At 35.9% G+C, this 22,652-nt stretch overlaps 2 protein-coding genes across 2 annotated transcripts; both read right to left on the bottom strand.

Annotated features, from left to right (window-relative positions):
• Window positions 1-517: 517 nt before the first annotated feature.
• On the bottom strand, window positions 518-3,444 carry LOC118344963 (OPA3-like protein). The gene is made up of 2 exons (XM_035686875.1): window positions 3,067-3,444; window positions 518-1,793 (listed from the first exon to the last, which is right to left on the bottom strand). Exons 1-2 carry the CDS (start codon window positions 3,193-3,195, stop codon window positions 1,527-1,529), a joined length of 396 nt encoding a protein of 131 aa, XP_035542768.1. The 5' UTR covers window positions 3,196-3,444; the 3' UTR covers window positions 518-1,526.
• A 1,687-nt stretch (window positions 3,445-5,131) lies between these two features.
• LOC108993711 lies at window positions 5,132-20,756 on the bottom strand. The gene is made up of 2 exons (XM_018968704.2): window positions 19,869-20,756; window positions 5,132-5,561 (listed from the first exon to the last, which is right to left on the bottom strand). Coding segments are annotated over exons 1-2 (648 nt in total). The 5' UTR covers window positions 20,516-20,756; the 3' UTR covers window positions 5,132-5,560.
• Between the last annotated feature and the right edge of the window lie 1,896 nt (window positions 20,757-22,652).

The following is a 22,652-nucleotide window of genomic DNA, read 5'->3' on the forward strand; positions in this document are numbered from 1 at the left end:
GCACTTGCCATAATTTAGCAGACTCGGGAGCCTCCCTTCAATGGCCACCCACTTACCCCAGGCTCTATATCAACTATTTAAGATATATGAAAACTTACAAACAATTGCTCCCCCTAAAAATACAAGTTGTGGGGTGGTTAATTAAGATCCCTTTCAGAAAATCTTAAAAAAGGGCACCCTGAAATTATAGAACTCGTGGGTGGATCAAGTAGAAACAGAACAAAACAAATAAACGGGATTTAAAATGGTAGTCCCTTTCCGTTGGCGACAAAACAAAACAAAATGAAAACCCTGAGGTTCTAATTATACTTTAGAATGTGGATGCTAGAAATAACAGAGAAAGGGGACAGTGAAAGGGAAATAGAGTAAACAGAGTAAAAAAAAAAAAAAAAAAAAGGAAGAAGAAGAGAAAAAAAAAAAAAAAATGAGGAAGAAGGAAAAAAATGACAGAAAAATATTAATTTTTCCACAATTGTAAAACATAGGTAAAAAATTCTTTAAAACATATGTTCGTAAACTCAACCTGATTGTTTAATTTTTTTGAAAAAAGAAACTGCATGTTAATGATATCTATCAACTTGCTTATTCATGCTGAATGTATGGTAGTTTAGGGTTTCCCCCTCATGATTTATAAGGTCTGTTTCTAACTACTTATCTATTGTAGTGAATTGAACTTGATTCTTTTAGGACTTCTAATATTTTAATATATTTCTTAGTTAGATATCATGCTGGTTTTACTCTTGATAACTTTAATCAAACTCATTTTTTTTATAAGTAGCTTTAATCAAACTCATTACATAGTAGACGTACAAATTGATATTCTATGGAAGTATTAAGCCTTTTTTTTATAAATAAACATGGTAGTAGCAACTGACCAAGGTTAGTACTATATCAAAAGTGATTACAGTGGAATCCTATCTACATAATACTTGGTAGGAGATTAGACTAGCCTATGACAGGGAATTCTTTGTCAAGTCGGGTCAAGCCATATCCACCCCACTAAAGTCACAATGATAAGAAGTCGATGGGAGACAATAATGAATTCGTAGTTGTGATACACCATACTCATTTAGAAGTCATTGGGATCTCACATTGCTTGGAAGGGAGAAATTCTTGCTCTTTCTAATGATTCCAAGGGGTTCCAATTATACTATTGACTAGTCCTTTTGGAGTATGATCCAAATGTGACTTGGGCCTTCCTTACTTCGTTACAAATGGTATCAGAGTCAATCTCAACTAGAAGTGTGTGAATTGAGCCTGCCACCTATGATGGAATGGTCAGACGAAGACGTTGGGAATTTAAAGGAGGAGAGATTGTGATACATAGTACTAGGTCATGCATGGTGAATGGGATCCCATATTGCTTGAGAGGTAGAAGTTTTTGCTTTTTATAACAATTCCAAGGGGCTCTTATTGTACCATTGACTAGTCCTTATAGAGTATGGTCTAGATGTGACTTGGGCTTTTCTTGGGTCATTACAATAGGTCATCGTTGCTCAAGGAGACTCAAACTAATGAGCTTACATTCATGAAACATCATGAGAATCAGCTTTACTGCTAAACGAACACCCTTCTGTGTATAAAAATAGAAGTTTCATCTCTAATTGCGTGCAAAAATGATATGGAAAAGCAGGAGTAATCAGATAGTGAACAGTTACCGTGAAGACAAAGAGCTCCCCGAGAAGATCTGCAGCAGCTTTAACAGCTTTCTCCTCATTAAGTGGGCGTATTTCAGCATCAATTGTGTGACCATAAATACGTCTTTGTGTTTTTGTTGTAAATCGATGATTTGCCTAATTCAGAATCATAATGAACATATACTGGAAATCATCACATCTATATTCCAATTTACCAAACATAAAATTTCGATAAAAATTATAAACATAAAAAATTAACAAGGTTGCAAAGTGGTATTTTTATCTTTTTTTTTCCTGACAGATGATTCCCTTATAGTGTGCGTCATTTAAATCCACATTGTTCCTTTTGTTGTGGTGAGTACTTAGACTACAAGATATGCCCTGTTTCTATTTGTTTCCATCAAAATGGTAAACACATGAGTACGTAATTAGCATAAAAGTGTTAAAATGAACTGAATAAAAAAATATTCAATCTATCTAAATCCAAAGACCAAACCCAGCATTCTCTAATTCCCCATATGAAAAGATTCAATAGGAGAAACACCCTGAACTTCAAGGAATTTCCAGAAAGATAGTGAAGGCCAAAAAATGGATATCACAACTCAAACATTAGTATGTTTGGGCTATGATTTACACTATCTATCAAACATTAGTATGTTTGGGCTATGATTTACACTATCTATTTCAGATGGCTTACAGGATCTCAAAATTCCTAATAATCTGCTTATAATCACAGAGTATCTTCACTCATTTCATGCGTGAAGTTGAAAGAGAAAACTGGTTTCTAACGAGTATCTTCACTCAATTCTATAATAAATCTCCAAGATGAAAATAAGAAGAATAAATCTCCCTCTAACAGAAAAACCAAAATTGAAACTGATAGTCCTGACAGTAAAGTAATTTGAACACATTTGAGAAAGCTAAAAATTCCTACAAACCTACCCCCCCCACCCCAAAACGGAAAAAAGAAAAAAAAAAAAAACTATGGCGTTAATGGTTATCCATCTTACCCAATTCTCATCAACAAGAAAGAAAGAAATAGGAAAGAAAATGAAAAGCTTTACTCTATTTACATACCAATTGCGAACATATCGGCATCTGATCAAATAGTCATCAAATAAACTAGAATCGCTCAAAGATAAGAAATATCATCAGCACGCACCAAATATTGGTTCAAAGCCATAATTGAAAAATGCATGATATCAACAACCCATATACAAACTAGCGACCACACAGATATTTCTACAGTACAGGTACAAAACACAAAACCCAATCTCCAAACGGAACTAAAACAAGAAATCAAGCTAAGATAACAGGAATGAAAAGAACCCATATGTGAAAACCGAAGGCAATATCAGAACCACGAGTAGATTAATTAAAAAAACAGAAGAAGAAAATAAATGGAGAGAGAGAGAGAGAGGGAGAGAACCTGGGCAATGTTAATAATGAACTGCCTGAACTTGGGGTGCAAGCTGGCCTCCTTCTTAAGTCGATTGGCAATGGGTTTACAGAGGGTTTTGAGAGCAAGGGTTCCCAACTTTACGGCTGGCAGGATCATTTCTCTGCGCAGCTTCTTGGTGAAAGCCAATGAGGAACTTGATTCATTAAAGCTTTTTAGGCCCTGTAATTGGACAAAATGCGTGTGAAAGTCATGGGCTCGTAGAGGAAGATAAAGCTCAAAAGTCGACCGTTAGGGGAGGTCTCTGGGTTTGGGAAAGCTGTGGATTCTCCTCTTGCGTTTAGACAAAGCGGGTCCGCGACAATGCTTGCGAAGCAAGACTACAGCCTACAGGAGTAGCGCAATGGGAGTAATGGGGGTGGGGTGGCAAAACAATGAAATTGCACTTTTATTTATTTTATTCCTTTTGGAAATTTATATTTTAACTCTTTACGTTTGAAAATTATATTTTGCAACATGACCTACAAACTAACAATTTTTTCACTTAATCCTCTATTTGAAACATATATTAAAAGAAAATTATATTTATAAGTTAGTATGGATAACACGCCTAGTAAAGTACTTACATATCATAATTTAACTTAGATGAAAAGTTCTAAAATTTGAATCTCACAAATCAAATATTGTAATTTAAGTAATATGTAGGTTATACTCTATCTATCGGATTGAGAATATAATAACTCGTATAAAAAATAGTTCATGTAGTTTTGGTTTTAGATTATTCATTTGTTTTGAGTTTTAAGCTTTTTCATCTATGTACTTTTAATTTCAATCGTTTTGATAATTTCATTACATTCGTTAGACACTAACAGAATTTTCGCCATATGGCTCATAAGTTATTAGATAATAATAAGTTTACTATTTCTTACTACCCATTTACTACTCCTAAAATATTAGATACTCTTGTTAAGTTCTATAGAAAATTATTAACAAACTTTCTATAGAATTTCATAACATATACTCCTAAGAATTTCATAACCCTTCACAGTATTAGATACTCCTAAAATATTGATGATGTGGTACTCACATTCTATCACTATATGCCATGTAACTAAAGTTTTCTATGTGAGTATAAATTTTAATTGAAATCATATTTTGTAAATTGGTAAGAGTACCATGTATCTGTACTTTGAGACTAGCTAATAATTACTCCCAAACTATAACCCTTTTTAAAATATGAGTTTTTTATTCTCATTTTTTACTTAAATACCATTTAAAACATAAATTGTAATGCACACTCTTGTTAAGTTCTTACCCATCATGATGGACAAAAAATAAGCAAACGTGAGAACATCTTGATGGTTTAAATATTGATATTTTGAATTAAAATGTCAAGTGATTACTTCAGTATTTTGAACGTCATATTTTTTTAAGGTATATTGAAGTAAAGTATCCTAAAGAAAGACAAAACCAAGAATTTTCTATCGAGCAGCCATAGAAAAGAAATATGATTTTGTTTTATATCACTTGGCCATTCAATGACTCGACTTTTAACATCAATAAAGTTTGATGCATAGCTCAAAACGTTGCAAAACAACATAGTTCAAAATATCACTGTCACTAATGAGGCAGTATCTCTTTCGCTTGCGAGGTCAAGATTAAAAGGAGCAAGGTCTTTGCCATCTAACCTTCCAGTTCAATGCCAAAATTTCATAACATGGTAATATATTTTTTGCCATGTTTTCGTTTATGCACTTCTTGTCAATATGCCTAGGCACTGGCCAGTGGCCACGCTCCCAACACTATAACATTAGTATGTAATTCTTAAATTCAATATAATTTATTGAATTATAAAGCCAGATAATGCCCACAAATAAACCCCTTGTACACAAGAAGGGGTCATTGAAGTAGGGGTTCTTATTGCTAAAGAAAATGGCAATAAACAAATAACATGCTCGCCTCAAAAACAGATTAATGGCTATTTGATTCTTATTTCAATAGATGCATGCATCCTCTCTTTTTAGTAATAAAGGGTATGAGAGAATTTATAAAATCTAATCACCATGAGATATGAAGGAAGTAGTACACTGGAGAAGATAGGAAGGTACATGCAGTACTATGCATCTGTATTAAAATGAGATTATAGATACTTTTTGACAAATTCAAGAAACAAAAAACTAATAACCGAAAAAAATACACGTTGATTATGGATTACATTGGCACCCGTATAAAAGAGCCAACGACCAAGCATTAAATGGACTTGAATCCTTAGGTCTGTCTTTTTTAATACAACACTTCAAAATGTGATACAAATCCTGTCGTCTGGGGTTGAAAAGGTGCACCTGGTTGAGTTGTATCCTCCTGAATTGAAGTAGTTGTGTTTCTTCTGGCAAATAATGCCAATTTCAGAGTAGAGAGAGAGAGAGAGAGAGAGAGAGAAGTGACTATTCACTATGAATCATCCATCTGTGGTAGAAAGTGCATTCCATCTTTGTCCGCAAGAAAGAAGTCAATCCATCAACAATCTGTATATTTGCAGAGCGATAAATATATCATTTCGAAAATGGAGCATCTAAACTAAAAGAATATTCTTAGACACAAACATGAGGCAATCATATCTATAAACACATGCATAGATGCACAAGCGTGCGCACACATACACGAGGCATGATGTAATAAGTGGAGGAAACCCTAAGCCACATTTGAGCTTAAACTCTTGAAGGACTAGTCAAAATTATAATTAGAGCTTTTAGAAATGATTACAACACCCAGCGCTTTGGAAGTAATGCAAGTAATTTATGTGGGACTTGGCACTTGATACACTTTTATCATACTCATTACCCTATAATCTATATGATGGATTACTCAACAAATGAGGGACTAGACACTCAATACACTTTTATCATACTCGTTCCCCCTCTATCATAGATCATCCCTCCAATGTGGGAATTAATTAGTGGGATGTGGCAATTTTCCCCACTCAAATCCTTGATTGCACCAAGTGCCCAGCACCACATGGTATTACTAACCTAACTCCAATACAATTTGTAATGACCCAAGAAAACCCAAGTCACATCTAAGCTTATACTTTCTTTTAATAAGTAAAAGATTATATTAGTTCTAGTAGAAGAATAGGGATGGCCAAAGTGGAAGAAATAAATATAAGGAAATCATGGAAATCAAGCCCATTGAAGTCAGTAGCTTTTGCCTATTGAAATAGCGTACTAGAAAAAAAGTGATCTAATCTTCTTACTCAGCATTCCCTATGTTCGAAGTTCTAGTCATTTCTTTCCTTCCAAATACACTATAGAAGACAAATACAAACCATCTTCCAGACTGTTGCAATTGGTGAAATACTCGCAAAGGCTTCTCCAGCTAGCCAGAAGCTCAACCACTCTCACAGGCATAACCCAAGCTGGCCCAATTCTGCCAAAAAAATCATCACATAGTGCTCTGGCAACCTCACAATGGAGTAGCAGGTTATTTATTGTTTTTTCTTGCACATCTAGGACCAGTTAATAACAATTATCGGGCATTTCTTTATCTACCGTTAAGGATCTTCCCCAAAAAAGCTGTGCATACAAAAAAGGTAGCCTTAAAAGGCACATTCATCCTCCAAAAGCTCCTCCAAGGAAAAGGATATGATCCTGATTTAGGAGAATCTTATAGAAAGGTCTAACAGAAAATCTCCCTTTCCTAGAGGAGCCCACCACATTTTATCAACCATCTGATTTCTTATTGCTGTGGCATACAATAAGCTAAAGAAATCTAAAAAAGCAACCAACTTCACCTTCATCGGCCGCCTTGATGAAATTAACATTCCATTTGGGTGAACCACACAGAGATCCACCAACTCTGCCACAGATGCCTCCTGGTTTTGAGCAATTCTATTAAAAAAACTGGGAATATCTCCTTAAAAAGCTTTAACTCTACACCAAATATAATGCTAGAAATTTGGTCTTGAAAACTGTCCCCCACTATGAGTCTAATGTGATGAGAAAAAGAAACCCCCCTCTCCTTCCAATGTTCTTACATAATCCTACCCATAAGCCTTTTGTACCTCCACATAGTACGATTAGATACTCTTAAATTACGGATCAATATACCACCACCAGAGATCAGAGAACATACTTTGTCCCCCTTGACTAAGTGCATTTTAAACTCTTCATCTAATCCACTCTAAAGGAATTTGCATTGGAGCTTCTCAATGCGATTAGATACTCTTAATTAATGCGGTCATTCCCCCTTTCGACAAGACAGCCTCTTCCAACTTGCCAACCTATGCTCAGTCTTCTCAATCACTTCATCCCATATAGACTTGGATAAATTCACCTTTAAGCCAGAAACAACTTCAAAACATAGGAGAAGCACTTTTTGTGAGCGAATTTGGCTTTGCAAAAAATAATGTATCATCAACAAACAATAAATGAGAAATGTTGAGGGTTCCCAGATTAATATCTGCTACCAAGAATCCCGACATAGAGCCACCTTCGGCTATTGCTAACATCATTCTTCTAAAAGATTCCATTACAATAACATATAATAAAGGAGACAAAGGGACACCCTTCCTCAATCCAAGTGAGCTATTGAAGAAGTCAATTGGGGTTCTGTTCACCAAAGCAGAGAACCGAACTATGGAAATGCAAAACATAATTCATGAATATCATCGTTCCCCAAATCCACACCTTCAAAGCAAGTAATGCAGGTATACCCAATTGACGTGATCATAAGTCTTTTCCATGTCCAGCTTGCACAAAATACTTGGTTCAATGGATTTTATTCTATTGTTAAGGCATTCATTAACAATGAGAACATGATCCAAAATTTTCCTCTAAGCTTATTCTTCTGTAACATATGAGTCCTATATTAGGGCTTAGAATTATTACTTTTATAATCATCATTATTATTATTACTACTATTATTATTGTTGTTGTTATTATTAGTATTTTTATTATTTTTAAGATATGTTTTGAGATACTAATTTGATTTGAATAGGATTCCTCCACTCGGTAGACTGTACGCCCCTTTTATCTCCCTGTCTGATTTCCTAATTTGAATACTTTCCTAATTAGAAATCCTCTCTTTTTCCTATCACTTTTTCCTCCATCAAACCAGTAGCTCCCTTGTGGCCAAAACCTTCCCATTAACCACTACTCATACTCACGGCCAAACCCATTCTCACATAAAGCCCCACGTCTAAAACAGAAGCCACCGTAGAACTTTCTCTCCATACCAAACTGCCACCTCACCGGGAACTACCTGTTAGACCCCCCCGTAAAGTTGCCTCTAGAGATGCCGCACATGCCTTAGTCATGGTGGGGACATGCCCCTTGGCCAGCCCACAAGCATGCCTTGGCTCGTGCAGTGACACGCACGGGGCGCCCAGCATGCGGGCCAGCGAGGTTAGTGACCCTGGCATGAGCACACGCCCATGCACGCAGCACTGCACCGCGCATAGCAGTGCGCATGCCCCTACGCATTCCCTTACGCCGCGTGGCCCTGCGCCCGCCCAGGTGCCGCAAGGCCATGCGCCGCTCAGCACTCATGCGCGCGCCCTCGCGCCGCACAACATTCATGCCCTAGCCCACCTGCCACACACTAGCGAGGTTAGTGGCATGCCCTCACATGCATGCCAGCCAGCGCACGACTCCAGCCCGTGCCTTGCAGGCAAGGCCAGTGGTATGCCCACCAAGCATGCCATCTAGCGCATGGCTATAGCCCATGCCTTGTAGCTTCAATGCCCAGGCCACCTGCCTGGGCCATACAGCACGCACGCATGGACCATTGCTCAGACCATCAACAAGCCATGCCGTGCCACCTAGCCATGGACCAGACCGGAGATCACCATGCACCATCCTAGCCTACCATGGGCTCATGCATACCACGGCCAACTTGACCCATGCCACTATGACTATTTCTTTTATTTTTAATTATTTATTTCCAAGGGACCTATTGGGGGTTTCCAATTTGTATTGCTTATAAATAGGACATCTTTCAATTGCTTTAGAATTTTGGCAAACACCCTAGAGGGAGGATTATTGTTTGAGAGATCACAAATCGGTGCCATAACACTTGGGCTTTTTGGGTGAAATTCGTGAATCCCAAAGAGAGGATCACACCTTGCAATTCATTGAATAGGTGTGATTCATTTATTTTGTTCTTGCAACTTGGTGCAATTCATGAATCCAAGTTGTTGTTATCTTTGTTTTGACAATTATCAATATATGAGGTTTATTTCATCTATTGTGCAATTCGTGAATCAATAATTGAATTGTTATCTTTTGTTCTTCAAGTTCTTAAGTATTTTACTTTGTTCTTGAGTGTTCATCATTGTGTCCTTGGTTTTCTTCATTCCATTGCTCTTCCAATCCATCCAAACTCTAAAAGTCGACCAACGCTTGTGTTTGTCAACTTTCTATAAATTGTTTCCTTCATCCAAGTTACCCTAGCCAAACACCACTTTCCATAATTGGCTCTATACGTATTCGGCTATCACTTGCCTTATTTGTTTTGCCCTTGCCGCCACTCACACTTTCCATATTAGTGTTCCTACATTTTAGAAACCCTAATTACTCCATATCATTCCCCATAGCCGGCCATACACTCACCAAATTGGGATCCAAGATTTTAGGAAATCTTCCTAAAGTCTCTCAATTATCCAATCAAGCCTTATCCCTTTGTACCCGTCCAACCCTAGCCGCCCACCATCCTAAACCTAATTCCAAAACCCTAGCCATCATCATCCAACCCTAATCCTAAACCCTAAGTGGCACCAACCCTAATTCCCCACCATTGCCGTGCGCCTCTTTCACCCATTGGAGTCCATACACTTCATCATCTTTTCCATCATTCCATACACCAATTCAAGCCTAAACACATAACCTCACCTTACCAAAGTTGTCATCTTTGTTACCATTGTTCGAGAATCAAGCAAGAGAGGAACGGACATTCGGTCATCACAAGGAGAACCTAGATGTAGAGATCATAGTGTTTAGGGACTTGACCGAGATCCCTAACACTACCATAGAAGGTGCCGCCAGTAAGTCTTCCCTTCACTCACGATGTGCGTCGACCCCTTAAACCCCCTGTTGTTCTCTCTCTCCACTGTAAATAACAAAAATGCCCTGTGTTTTGTCCTGCCACTGTCAATCACAAAGAACGTTGGAGCACCACCCACGCTGCCCAAAAACCGCCGAACAACCAAACTCCGCCGAATCCCCACAATTCCGGTAAGCCCACTACCGTCTGCCACCCTCATCTCTCTCTATTGCTTTCAGCTAACAGTTTCTCTCTCTCTCTCGATGTCTCACCATCATGTTCAGAGGGACCCTCCAGTTGCACCACCGTGACCCTCGACCAACCACCTAGACCCACTATTGCAGTGGTTCTTCTCTCTGTCTCAATGAGCATCGCACAACTCTCCTCTCCCATAAGAGCATTAGTAGTGGCCTAGCCAAAGTTTGGCCAAAATTTTCCTAGGAAATTCACTTTTATAAATTTAGCTAGCCACTTTTTAACAACACCAAATAACAAACTCTTCAAATTTATCACTATTCTATTAAAATATTGATTTTGACATTTTTCATTTATTTTAAAAGCACAACTACAGAGAAAGTCTCAATTGTAAAAATTATACAAAAAGATGATAAAGAACTATGAGCACAAATAGAGTCTGAGTTATAGATATTCAACCAAAAATATTGATGCTTTTCTTTTTGGCCGAATATGATTCTTTCCTAAGCCCACAAAAATCACGTTGTGCTTTTTCTTTAATAATCTTCTCATGTTTATTCACCAAAAAAATAGTGTTTTTTGTTTTTAGTATGAGTTAATTTTTTAAAGTAACTCACCAACAACAGCAAATTTTAACTCAATCCTCATTTTTCCTAATTTTCTCAGCCACCAAATATAGTATAAAGAGGAACAAAAAGCCAAGGAAAAAGATTTAGAAAAACAACTTTACCTGTGAAGAAAGGGAGCGGCGAATCTTTGAAGAGAAACTGAATTAGATCGAGATGGAGAATCAAAACTCAAAGTGAAGGAAGTATCAAGAAGCCAGGAAAACACTAGGAAAGGAGAGAGGGTGTATGACCAAGAGGAGCTTTGGAGTTGTGGAGTTTCGCGAGCGATGAATAGCAAGCGGGAAAGTAATTTTTTATGCCCAAAATAATATTTGGCCAGCTACTTGGCTGGCCAGATTTGGCTAGTGAAAATACCTTTAGCTAAAAAGATTGTAGATATATTGAGTCCATTGTAGTCAGTTTTTATGCAACCTGGCTAAACTTTGGCGAAAATTTAGCTAAGTTGATTCCACTACTAGTGCTCTAAGCATGTTTTGCTTTTTATTTGTTTTGTTTCAGCCTTTCCCGAAAAACCCATGCTTTAGTACTGTAATTACATTTATGCCCTTTAAACCCTTGTTGTGTAACCTCCCATAAACACCTTGAAGAATCTTTGGTTAAATTACATCTCTGCCCTTAAGTGTCTATGTCAGATTTGTGTCTTAACTTGTTCTGTACGTGGGCTGACTTCATGTGGAGCTGAATGTTTAAAGTGGCTTGTTGTATTTTACAGAATATATTCAAGGGATTTAAAGTATATTTTAAAGTATGAGTCCATTTTTTAGTTAATGTTTTCATTGTCTATTTAATTGGATTTTTTTAATAAAATTATCATGTTATATTTTAAATAGAAAATCAAGGAATATGTTATGGGTTTTAAATAATATTACTGTTCAGTAATCCTAGCATAACTGAATAATTATTGAACTATCTCTATGGTATGATTCTAAGTAATTAGAATGCTATGACATGTTTTTCTAGGAAATTTTAGTAACGTCTAATGTCTCATTTAGGTCACGAGCTACGACATGAGATTGTGAAAGCAGTGCTAAGAGGTAAGTAGTATGATCATATGTGTGCTGTAATTGTTCGGTTTTTGCATGAAAAATGTGATGTTTACCTATGCTACGCAACAAGCCAATTCAAGGTTAGCCCTTTTTCACGAACCTCTATGAATTATGATGATATGCTTGTAAATGAGAATATGTATGCCATGCTGATATGGATTGTTGTTAGATAGATTGTTGTTAGATAGATGAGATGTTATGAAAATCACATGTATGCCATGCAATATTCATGTAATGTTTAGATCATGTTATGCCATGCCTATGTTATGTTATGTTGAGTAAGGCTCATGTTAATATGCCATGTTCAATGTTATGCCATGCACAAGAGTATGTCATGCCATTTAATTTCATGAAGTCAAACATGTTCACATGCATTATGAAAGTTTTCTTTTTATAAGTAATAAGTATTTTTATTGATAAAGATAGGCATATCCCAAGTACATCGGAGGTATACATATGAGTACACCAAATTAAGAACTAGATACTGTTACAAGAAAGTTATGGAGGCTGAGACCATTTAACTCTAGAGCAATGGCCCATATAAATAAATTCTTCCAAAAAAATCTCCTAAAATCCTCCGAGGAAAGTTCATGATCCTCAAAAAGTCTATCATTCCGTTCTCTCCAAATACACCAGAAAATACAAATAGGAACCATCTTCCATACTGCTGCAATCTGTGGTGTCCATGTGATCCCTCTCAAGCTAGCTAGTAAATCCACCACCCTTCCCAGCATTACCCAAGCTAGTCCATACTGCTGAAGAAATAATTTCACATGTCCCTTGCAAAATTACAGTGTAGTAGTAAATGGTCTACTGATTCCCCACTATTTCTGCACATACAACGCTAGTCCATAATAATAATTCCCCTCCTTCTTAGATTATCAATGGTTAGGAACTTTCCTAGAGCCGCTGTCCAAACAAAGAATGCAGCCTTGGGAAATGCTTTACTCCTCCATGTGTTCCTCCACAGGAAATTGGGCCTAGTTTGAGCTGAAAGTATATCATAAAAAGAGCGAACTGAGAATTTCCTTTTCTTAGAAAGTCTTCCATTCCATTGTGTCTTCAGCTGGAATCCCAACAATGATGTTGTACAGCAAGTTGAAGAACTCCTCCAGCACACTCACTTCCCAATCTTGTACCTCCCTAGTGAGGTTGATATTCCACACCTGTGAACATTGACCAATTTCCCTCACATCAGCCACCATAACTTCCATATCTCGTGCAATTTTGAAAATATTAGGATAAGCATCCTAAAGAGCCAAATCTCCCACCCACACATCCTCCCAAAAGCTAATTTTGTTGGCATCCCCCAAACACAGCCGAGTGTTACTCAAGTAATCCCTCCACCCTTGCCTTATAAACTTCCACAACCCTACCCTTGCATTATGAAAGTTAATAAGAAAACACATGAATGACAAGCAAGCTTTAAGATTGGCCCTAAGTTATGGGTGGATGTGCAAGTCACGGACTTCAGCGTGGTCCAACACATGAAAGATATGATGTTTTGAGGTGACACGGACCCAAGTGTGCTCCACCACAGGTTATATTATGCGATGCCACGGACTCAAGCGTGGTTCGCCATATGTTAAGCGATAACACGGACCGAAGCATGTTTCACTACATGTTATCATAAGTTATACGGTGCTAAGGACCCAACCGTGGTTTACCCTATGTTATGATATGTTATATACGGTCAACGACAATTGGACCGGTGTGATGTGTTATTACCGAGTCTTTGACTCATTTGTTTGTTTCTCTATTTTTATGTTTTAATGTCCCAGATGATGATTTCGTGGATACAGAGCAGGAGTGCCAGGAGTAGAATAGATTTCCAAAGACTTAGTGTATGATTTAGACATTTAAGCAGTGTTGGTATCACATAGAACTACCTTATGTCATTTCTTTTATTTCTCAGCTTTTAAGTTATGAAAGATTGTTATACTATGAGTTTTATGATCCAATAGATGAGGTATTTTATGAGACCTACATTTGGGTAATGAGAATACCTGAGAAGTGTTGAGAATGTTTGTGAATAGTTATGAGTAGAGATTGAAGTGGGTTTATGGGTCCCATTGAGAGTATTTTAAGTTGTTTGAATGTATGAAATATGTTGAGTTATTGACTTTTGGATAGATAATTGAAAATGGTGTGAGTCCCATCAATGATTGATTTTTTTTTAATGATGATTTTATTTATATATAATAGTGATTTTATTTATATATAATAGTGATAAATATTATAGTGATTTTTGGAGAGACTTTAGTACGAAGATGGTTCACTGTGTTTGGCATGTGGAAAATTTTCATCCGTACAAGAATACTTAGAAATTGTTGAGATATCTTTGCTACCCAAACGTAGCCTGAATCTCTTTACCGGCCGTTATGTTATGAATATACGTAACATTCCTGACCTACGGGAAGGGGTGTTACAACTTCGTATAGATTATTCAAAGTTATAATTAAAGCTCTTCAAATCATCAATAAACTGAATTACACCTAATATGGAGCAATGTAGGATTTAACACTCAATATAATTTTATCATACTCATTCTCCTCTATCATAAATTATCCACCGAGTGTGAAACATAGTGAGGGCATTATACATGAATTACCCGGTATTCATGAAAAGAAAATAGTGAAAAGAAGAATTATGTTAGATGAGTGGAGTATTACTACTCTACCTCACATATATAAGACATCTTTTCATAAATTTTATTGGATAATATTATGGCGTCCCGTTTCTCGGTAAAGGACCTAGTGAGTGCCAAGGGTGCCAACCAATTTGCAACACCCAAGGTTCAAATCGGGTTAAGAGTGCAATGTTCACTAGGAAGTGCACATGTAAGGAAATAGATATCTAGTTTGTAGCGGAAAAGTAAAGGCTTAGTATGAAGGCTAAACATTATAGTACCAAAAGTCTAAACCATATATATATATATATATATTCTCACAATATACATAGGCCACTTTATTCCACAAATAATTATATACATGCCCATCTGTCTAGTTCATACACCCAAGATGAGGCAAACCGAACACATATGGTTGTCTAACTAACAAATATGTACAACTCCCAAAAAGTAAACAAGTTCTACAACAAAGACAAGCCTCCATGCCTAATGCTCGGGCGGGGTTGGTTCTTCCTGGGGTATCACTCCTGGATCTATTTCTGCATCAAAGTCTATGATTCTGACATCAAAACCATATGTAGTTTAGGCAGCTATGACAAAACTGCTAATGAGAGACAATGCTAGTGAAGATGCAATGTACAGTTTCATGTAACGAAATGGATGAACGCATATATTAGTGCGTGACGAGGAATCACCCTCTCAAGCAAAAGCACATGTATTCATAAACATTGCGAGGAATCACCATCTTAGTAAAACACAATTATATAAGCATGGCAAGGAATCCCCTTTGAGGAGTTACCCTTTGTGCAAACCTCATTACGCATAAGTATCACCGAGGTGAGGAATCACCCTCTTCACAAGCACGTAAAACTCATCATATTACATAGATTTTCATCATACAAACATCCGTTGACTGAAAGGCCAACAGGGAAGTCGCTCCACCATTCGAAATTGGAGAATCACTCCCATCCGATCAATGTGCAAGCCGACTCACCTGTTCCAAACAGGTCAACACTCACACAGAGATATACATGTTGCACCGGGAAACGTCTACCTAGCCAACCAACTCGAAGACACCACATTGATATGCCCAGGGTATTCTCCTTCCCGTCTCTCAGGTAAGGCCAACACAATACCGTCACACCCCAATCATCACAGGGGATTCTCCTTCTCATATGGAACTCATGGAAACGCACCGTAGGAATGGTCCAGGGAATCCTTCTTCCCATCCATGATGATCGACACACTATTAAGGTTACTCACACAAAGATGTCACCAAAAACAACCGCATTCAAGATCTCAGAAAACATGAAGTAAAAATTCATAAATATAATGGCGAAAACATTAATTAGTTCATGATCAAAAAGTGCGAGGTTACAAAGTATGCATATGCCAAATTCCATAACATTATCACAACATTTACCTCATATTCCCCAACACTACCTTAGAAGCTAACCTACCCCACAATAGTAAAATCACTACAGTGGCACTGTCCTGGTCTCCTCTTCCGTCGTACTCTTGAAGTCACTTGCTTTCTTTGAAGATTTTGACTTCAAAGAATATCCAACCCTTAGTATCTCAAAAGTGAGATTTTAGCTTTTACATTAAGCCATTTATTTTTAATAAGTAACCTTAAGCAATTTATAGAATGGAAATATTAGGTGTCCTTCTAACTCCAGACGTGCTTGAATAGGAGTCCTTTGGTCTTGATCGTACCACTGCAAGATGACAAAGACAGACTGTCAGGACAAGGCTCGCACGTCCTTATGGCCTACCTTAGGTCCTATCTGCAGTCTCTCCTTGAATGAGTCTCCCACGTGGCGTTGGACCATACTGTGTTCAGATGATATGACCTGCCGAGTCATAATCTTTTCTACAGACCCACTCCGGATGTCTCTTTAGATGGAGTGTGGGCTTCTGCGTACGACACTGCCATCTTCTAAGCATTTCCGCGCTATTCTAAAAAGCTATCATATCTACTCCAATCTTTCCTCGACCATTGCTTGCCTTGGGCGGATAACTCTCTTTCGCCCGTGCTACCAGCCTCTTCAACTCCTCACTTTTGGCTGGGTACTTGCTCGCCCGATACGGGGTAAAAGTCCTTGTTACACCTTATGCTAAGGTGTGTCTGACAGGCTTTCTAGATGGTGTCACTTGCCCTTCTGTTGGACTAACTACACTCTGCAGACCATTGCTGCCTCGTTTTCCACCAAATCGAGGGAAAATCATCTTTGCCTTCCACTCGACAAGGAAAGGCTCTCTTCTTCGCCTTTCTTTTGCTACTGGAAGGTGGTTTGTCCTCTTTTGCTAGCATAGTCCTCACAAATACACCAAATGATTACGTGACATGATTTGTGTTCTTCACCAGCATTTCAAAATATGAATTACAAAATGCAAATGCTAGAGGAACCGCATATAGTGTCTTAAGGCTAAACTCTTCCATCACATACTGACCTATTATCTCATCATTCATGTGAGAGTAAATACTTTGTCAAATAAAAGCCTACAAGTACTCTTTCTAATGTCTACAGCTTGGAAATTGTAAAACTATATAAAATCATACGATCACAAAGGTATGACAAAACTGGCTTTCCTAAAAAACAATCTAAAGATCTGTCATCAATATTATCATATAGAATGGATAAATCAATTGTCAAAATCTACTTCATAATATTGCTGCCCAACAATTTCATACTCATTCCATAATGGCTTTATAGCCAAAAAAGAAAATATAAAATAATTGAATTTGTGGCAGCTCAGTTGGGTTCTACATTGAGTTTAGCATGCCAAAGTTTAATGTCTGCATAACCTAAAATCCCCAAAACATAGATTCCTGGAACCATATATGCGAAAACCCAAGTTGGGTCATCATCTGACCCTAACAGATCCATAAGTTATAGATTATATTCAATCACACCTTATATTTCAGCTACGCTTTTGAGTTTAGCATATTGGGTAGCCAAAAGACAACATTCTTTGTGAGAGTCAAAGAGAGAACGTGTTCAAACAAGAATCTGTTGCAAAGGAAACTTTTATATGGATTATACGTAAAGTAAAAGAAATAAACGCATCTCTAAGAATCAAAAGGTGGCACAGCTTAGAGACACAAGAAGCATTAGATGGTTGATCAATGCATAATAGAGACCGCCAAAGACACCAGTTTAGTGAGATAATTCAATCCAATATTGAAGTGACACAAGATGAAGGTCAAAATATAAGGTGAAGCAAATTTTATCAGATGATATGGAGTTCCATTCAGCTACATAACAGAATAAGCATCTGGGAAAATTAACCTCAAGGAATGGGATCCAACACTTCACTAATTTAGCTTACCTAAGACAAGGATGTCATTAAGCATATTTATATTCTGAAACAATATGCTAAAAATTGCATCTCTATCAATATGCCAAAATATGAACTTTCCAGCCAAACAATTTATATGCAACAAAGAAGCCTACCAAATATATATATATATATATAGAGAGAGAGAGAGAGAGAGAGAGAGAGAGAGACTTCTACTAGAGCTCAGCTTTAGCAAGTATGTGGCTGCAATGGGAAGAAAGATGAGTCAAAGAGAGGAAATGGAAGCAAAGGCAAGAACACAAGGTCATAGATTCTTCAGGAGGCTATATGTGAAGTGACAGCCACTTCTACATTTTCCTAATTTGGTAACCTCAAATGATTCACATAAGCAATTTTATTTTTTAAATCTAAAATTGGGTTCAAATTCCAAAAAAAAAAAAAAAGTTGGCTAAATAAAAGTTCACCAAATTTAAATAGTTGATAGGCACAAAATAAGCACTCTAACACCAAATCACCACAAAAAACCTTGAGCGGCCAAACAAAAAGTACGATGCACCAAGTTAATCACGCCCATTTAACTCTTCTTGCACTTCTTTTTTCGTCAATCAAAACCACCAACCCCATCATCCCTAGAGCAAGGAACACTTTTCCTTATTTCTCTAAAATGCTGTTGATTCATTCCTCCTCTCCATTCTCATTATGTCTTTGATCCCACCATTGTTCTCAAACTTTTTCCTTCGATACCTTGGCCAAACAACCTTCACAGCATGAAAAAAAGGTCTTTGGTCCTACTAAAGTTCCTCAATATCTATCCTCGTCCCAACTCCCAACCTCTCTATCACATTAACTTCCAACATTTTCATTAAGCAAACCTCATATAACATGAAATACTGCAAGTCATGCAATTTGAGAACATTGGCAAACTTTTAATAAGATTCTAACCTAATACCCACACTAACTGAGTGACCCATAAATAAAACCATTGGAACATCAAAGAGTTCTCCTTTACATTCATGCTATCATATAATCAAATTATCTAGGTTATCTATCATATTTTCTTTTTGACCGGTATTTTCCTCACATTACAATTCCTTCTCATATCATTTAGACCATAGGAACCTATCTGTCACTTCCCTCATATTTTTTATGTTTCATATTTTACAACATGCTTACGTGTACATGATGTATAATGAAGATGCAGGTGTTGCCAAAATGGAGACTACAGCCACCTCACTTTCGCCACTAAACCACAAAGATTGCAAAAACATGCACAATCTAATTGTTTTGTCAATAATTTTGTGAATGACATATAACAATATAAATAGAGAATGTTCACTAGACTGTCATTATTGTTCAACCAAGTAGTAATACCACACCATAACCCAATATCATAGTGAAATTAAGCAATTGGATGAGGCTGCAACTCATTTTAGTTCAGTCTTAATCCATTTTAATTTTGGATCGGCTCCTTAAATCTTGCGAATTAATCAATTTTGGCCACATGTATTCCTTTTCAGGGTGGCCACTAGAATAAGGTCCTTGATAATATCAATGAAGATTTTGAAACATAAATGGCTTTCCAGTCTCCTAACCTCCTTCCCATCTATTGAAATTGCGCCTAGCATACGTCATTTCAACAATATTCTATTTCAGGACCGATTGAAATGTTCTCGTTCCAAGCCCTATTTGCGTTGTTAAAAAAAAAAAACGATTCCAAGCTCCAAAATGGGCATAAAATCCTCCTTTGAAAACAAGTATATATTAACAATAATATACACCAAAGGACCAAAACGTAAATTTCCTTGTTTTGATCAAACCAAAATGTAAATGTCAACCAAGCTAGAAAAGCAATCGATGCAAAGGTAACCAAAAATAAATAAAACCATTTAAAGGAGAAAAACTCAAGAATAATAAGGAGAATACATATTGACAAATCAATAACTATACGATCAAACTTCGATGAAAAGGAATGTAAACGGGAAAAGACAGTACCATCCACTCGAACTCGGGCGATACCCACTCGACCTCGGTTGGCTTACCATCCCTAGATCCGAGTCACCACCCCCCGTCATCCTCTCATAGCCACCACCTGACTTGGGTCGTTGATCCTCCCCGTACTGACCTGGAGACCTGAAATTGTTACGACTCAATTCCCTACGCTTTCCCAACTCTAGCCCAGGCCGCTCCTCCCTCCCTTCAAACCCGGGCCTGAGATGCGGTGGAACAAACTTGTCTGGTTTCGACGACGTCACCGGAATCGCCACATCTTTCTCCTTTTCCAAACTAGGAACGGGTGAAAAACTGTGAGAACCGGTGCCAGTACGACCCAAAGGACGAAGAGAAATGTGGTCCGAGTTGGGTTGGGATCTGGCCTGATCTGGAAATGACTGGGATGGTTGGAGTTGTGAAGACAGAGGCTTAGGCGGTGGTGTGGTGATGGGTTTGGGTGTTGGTCGAGTCAGGACCAACATACGGCCATGAGCTTTGGGGGAAGAGATTGAGGAGTAAGAGTGTGAAGAAGAAGAAGGGTTCTTGGTTGGTTTGCTGGTGTTGTTGCTGCTGGGGCTAGGATTGGCGAAGAGGCTTTTATCATAGATGTGGTTGAAGTTGATGGTGGTGTACTTATTGGTTTTTGCCATCCACCACCTTCCACTGCAACTTTTTTGGCCTTTGTTTTTTGGTATTCGTTGAGAAGAGAGGGACTGAGAGAGAGAGAGAGAGAGAGAGATCTGGAAGAGTTGCAAGGGAAGAGGGGCCGAGGGGGGATGTTTCCTCTTTTTCTCTTGATGTCGTCTGGTTTTTCTCCTATTCTTGTCTGATCGTTATTGGTATAACGTTAAGCCCCATGGACCATGCTACAGCCCCGCTGGGGCCAAGCATTGTTCTTTGTTTTTTTTTTAAGTTATTTATTGTATAGATTTTTTAACACTTTTATATATTTTAAAAAAATAAAATAAAAATAAAATATTATTAAAAAACATTTTTTAATCAAAAAATTAAAAAAAATATTAAAAAATACTTTCTTAATCATGAAGTAAAATAAAAAAATCATGATTAAGAAAGTATTTTTAAATAATATTATAAATCTTTTTTATCTTTTTTAAATATTTAAAATTATTAACAAAATCTATATAAAAAAAACTAAATAAAAACACATAAAAAAATATACACTAATAAAGCGGTAGCTCCAAACAAGTGCTGAGAGCAAGACGCTTAGCTGTGTTTGGATACTAGAGTATCCTCAACACTTTTCAAGTCTTCTCGTACTTTTGAAAATACTTCACATGCCAAACAATTTAAAATACTTTCAATGGAACACACAAACTCACTTCAATCTCTACTCACAACTACTCACAAACATTCTATAATACTTATCACTATTACATATAAATAAAAAATAAAATCACTATAATATTTATCACTATTAAATATAAATAAAATAAAATTACTATAATATATAAAAAAAAAAAAATCACTATAATATATAAATAAAAAATATTTATCATTATTATATATAAATAAAAAATAAAATCGCTATAATATATAAATAAATAATAAAATCACTATAATATATAAATAAAAAATAAAATCACTATAATATTTATAACTATTAAATATAAATAAAAAATAAAATCATTATAATATATGAATAAAAAATAAAATCACTATAATATATAAATAAAAAATAAAATCACTATAATATATAAATAAAAAATAAAATCACTATAATATTTATCACTATTAAATAAAAAATAAAATCATTATAATATTTATCTCTATTATATATAAATAAAAAATAAAAACACTAAAATATATAAATAAAAATAAAATCACTATTATATATAAATAAAAAATAAAATACTATAATATTTATCACTATTATATATAAATTAAAAATAAAATCACTATAATATATAAATAAAAAATAACATTACTATAATATTTATCACTATTATATATATAAATAAAATCATTATAATATTTATCACTATTATATATAAATTAAAAATAAAATTATTATAATATTTATCATTATTATATATAAATTAAAAATAAAATCATTATAATATTTATCATTATTATATATAAAAGTAAAATAAAATCACTACAATATTTATTAATATTAAAAAATCACTATAATAAAATCATTATAATATTTATTATTAAAAATCAAATCACTATAATATTTATGGGACCTACACATTTTTCAACTACCTACTCAAAAGTCAACAACTCAACATACTTCACACATCCAAACAATTCAAAATACTCTCAATGGGACCCACAAACTCACTCCAATCTTTACTCATAACTATTCACAAACATTCTCAACACTTCTTAACACTTTTCAACACCCAAACGTACCCTTAGTCTTTTTCTAAATCTCATTTAGATGATAAGAGTGTTTGATATCATTTTATCTTATTTTATTTTATTATTATAAAATTTTTTAAAATTTTATATAAAAAATAATAAAAAATTAATTTTTTTAAATTTTAAAATAATAATAATATTAAAAAAATATTTTAACAGCTTTTAACTTTAATTTTAATTTATATCAACTAAGCATTCAAACCTCAAAAAAAATGACACAGTCGGTGGCCTAAAAAGATAGAGTCGGTGGTTAAGATCAATCATCACTCTTAACTTTTATTAAAATTGAATCCGTTCAATTAGAAATACGTGTTGCAAAATATAAGGACACGTGTTATCTTTTGGCCTTGGTTACACAAAATCGCAAACGATCTCATCTTATATTATTATTATTATAATTTT

Source organism: Juglans regia, unplaced genomic scaffold (genome assembly GCF_001411555.2).
Source record: "Juglans regia cultivar Chandler unplaced genomic scaffold, Walnut 2.0 Scaffold_10, whole genome shotgun sequence".
Classification (NCBI taxonomy): Eukaryota; Viridiplantae; Streptophyta; class Magnoliopsida; order Fagales; family Juglandaceae; genus Juglans; species Juglans regia.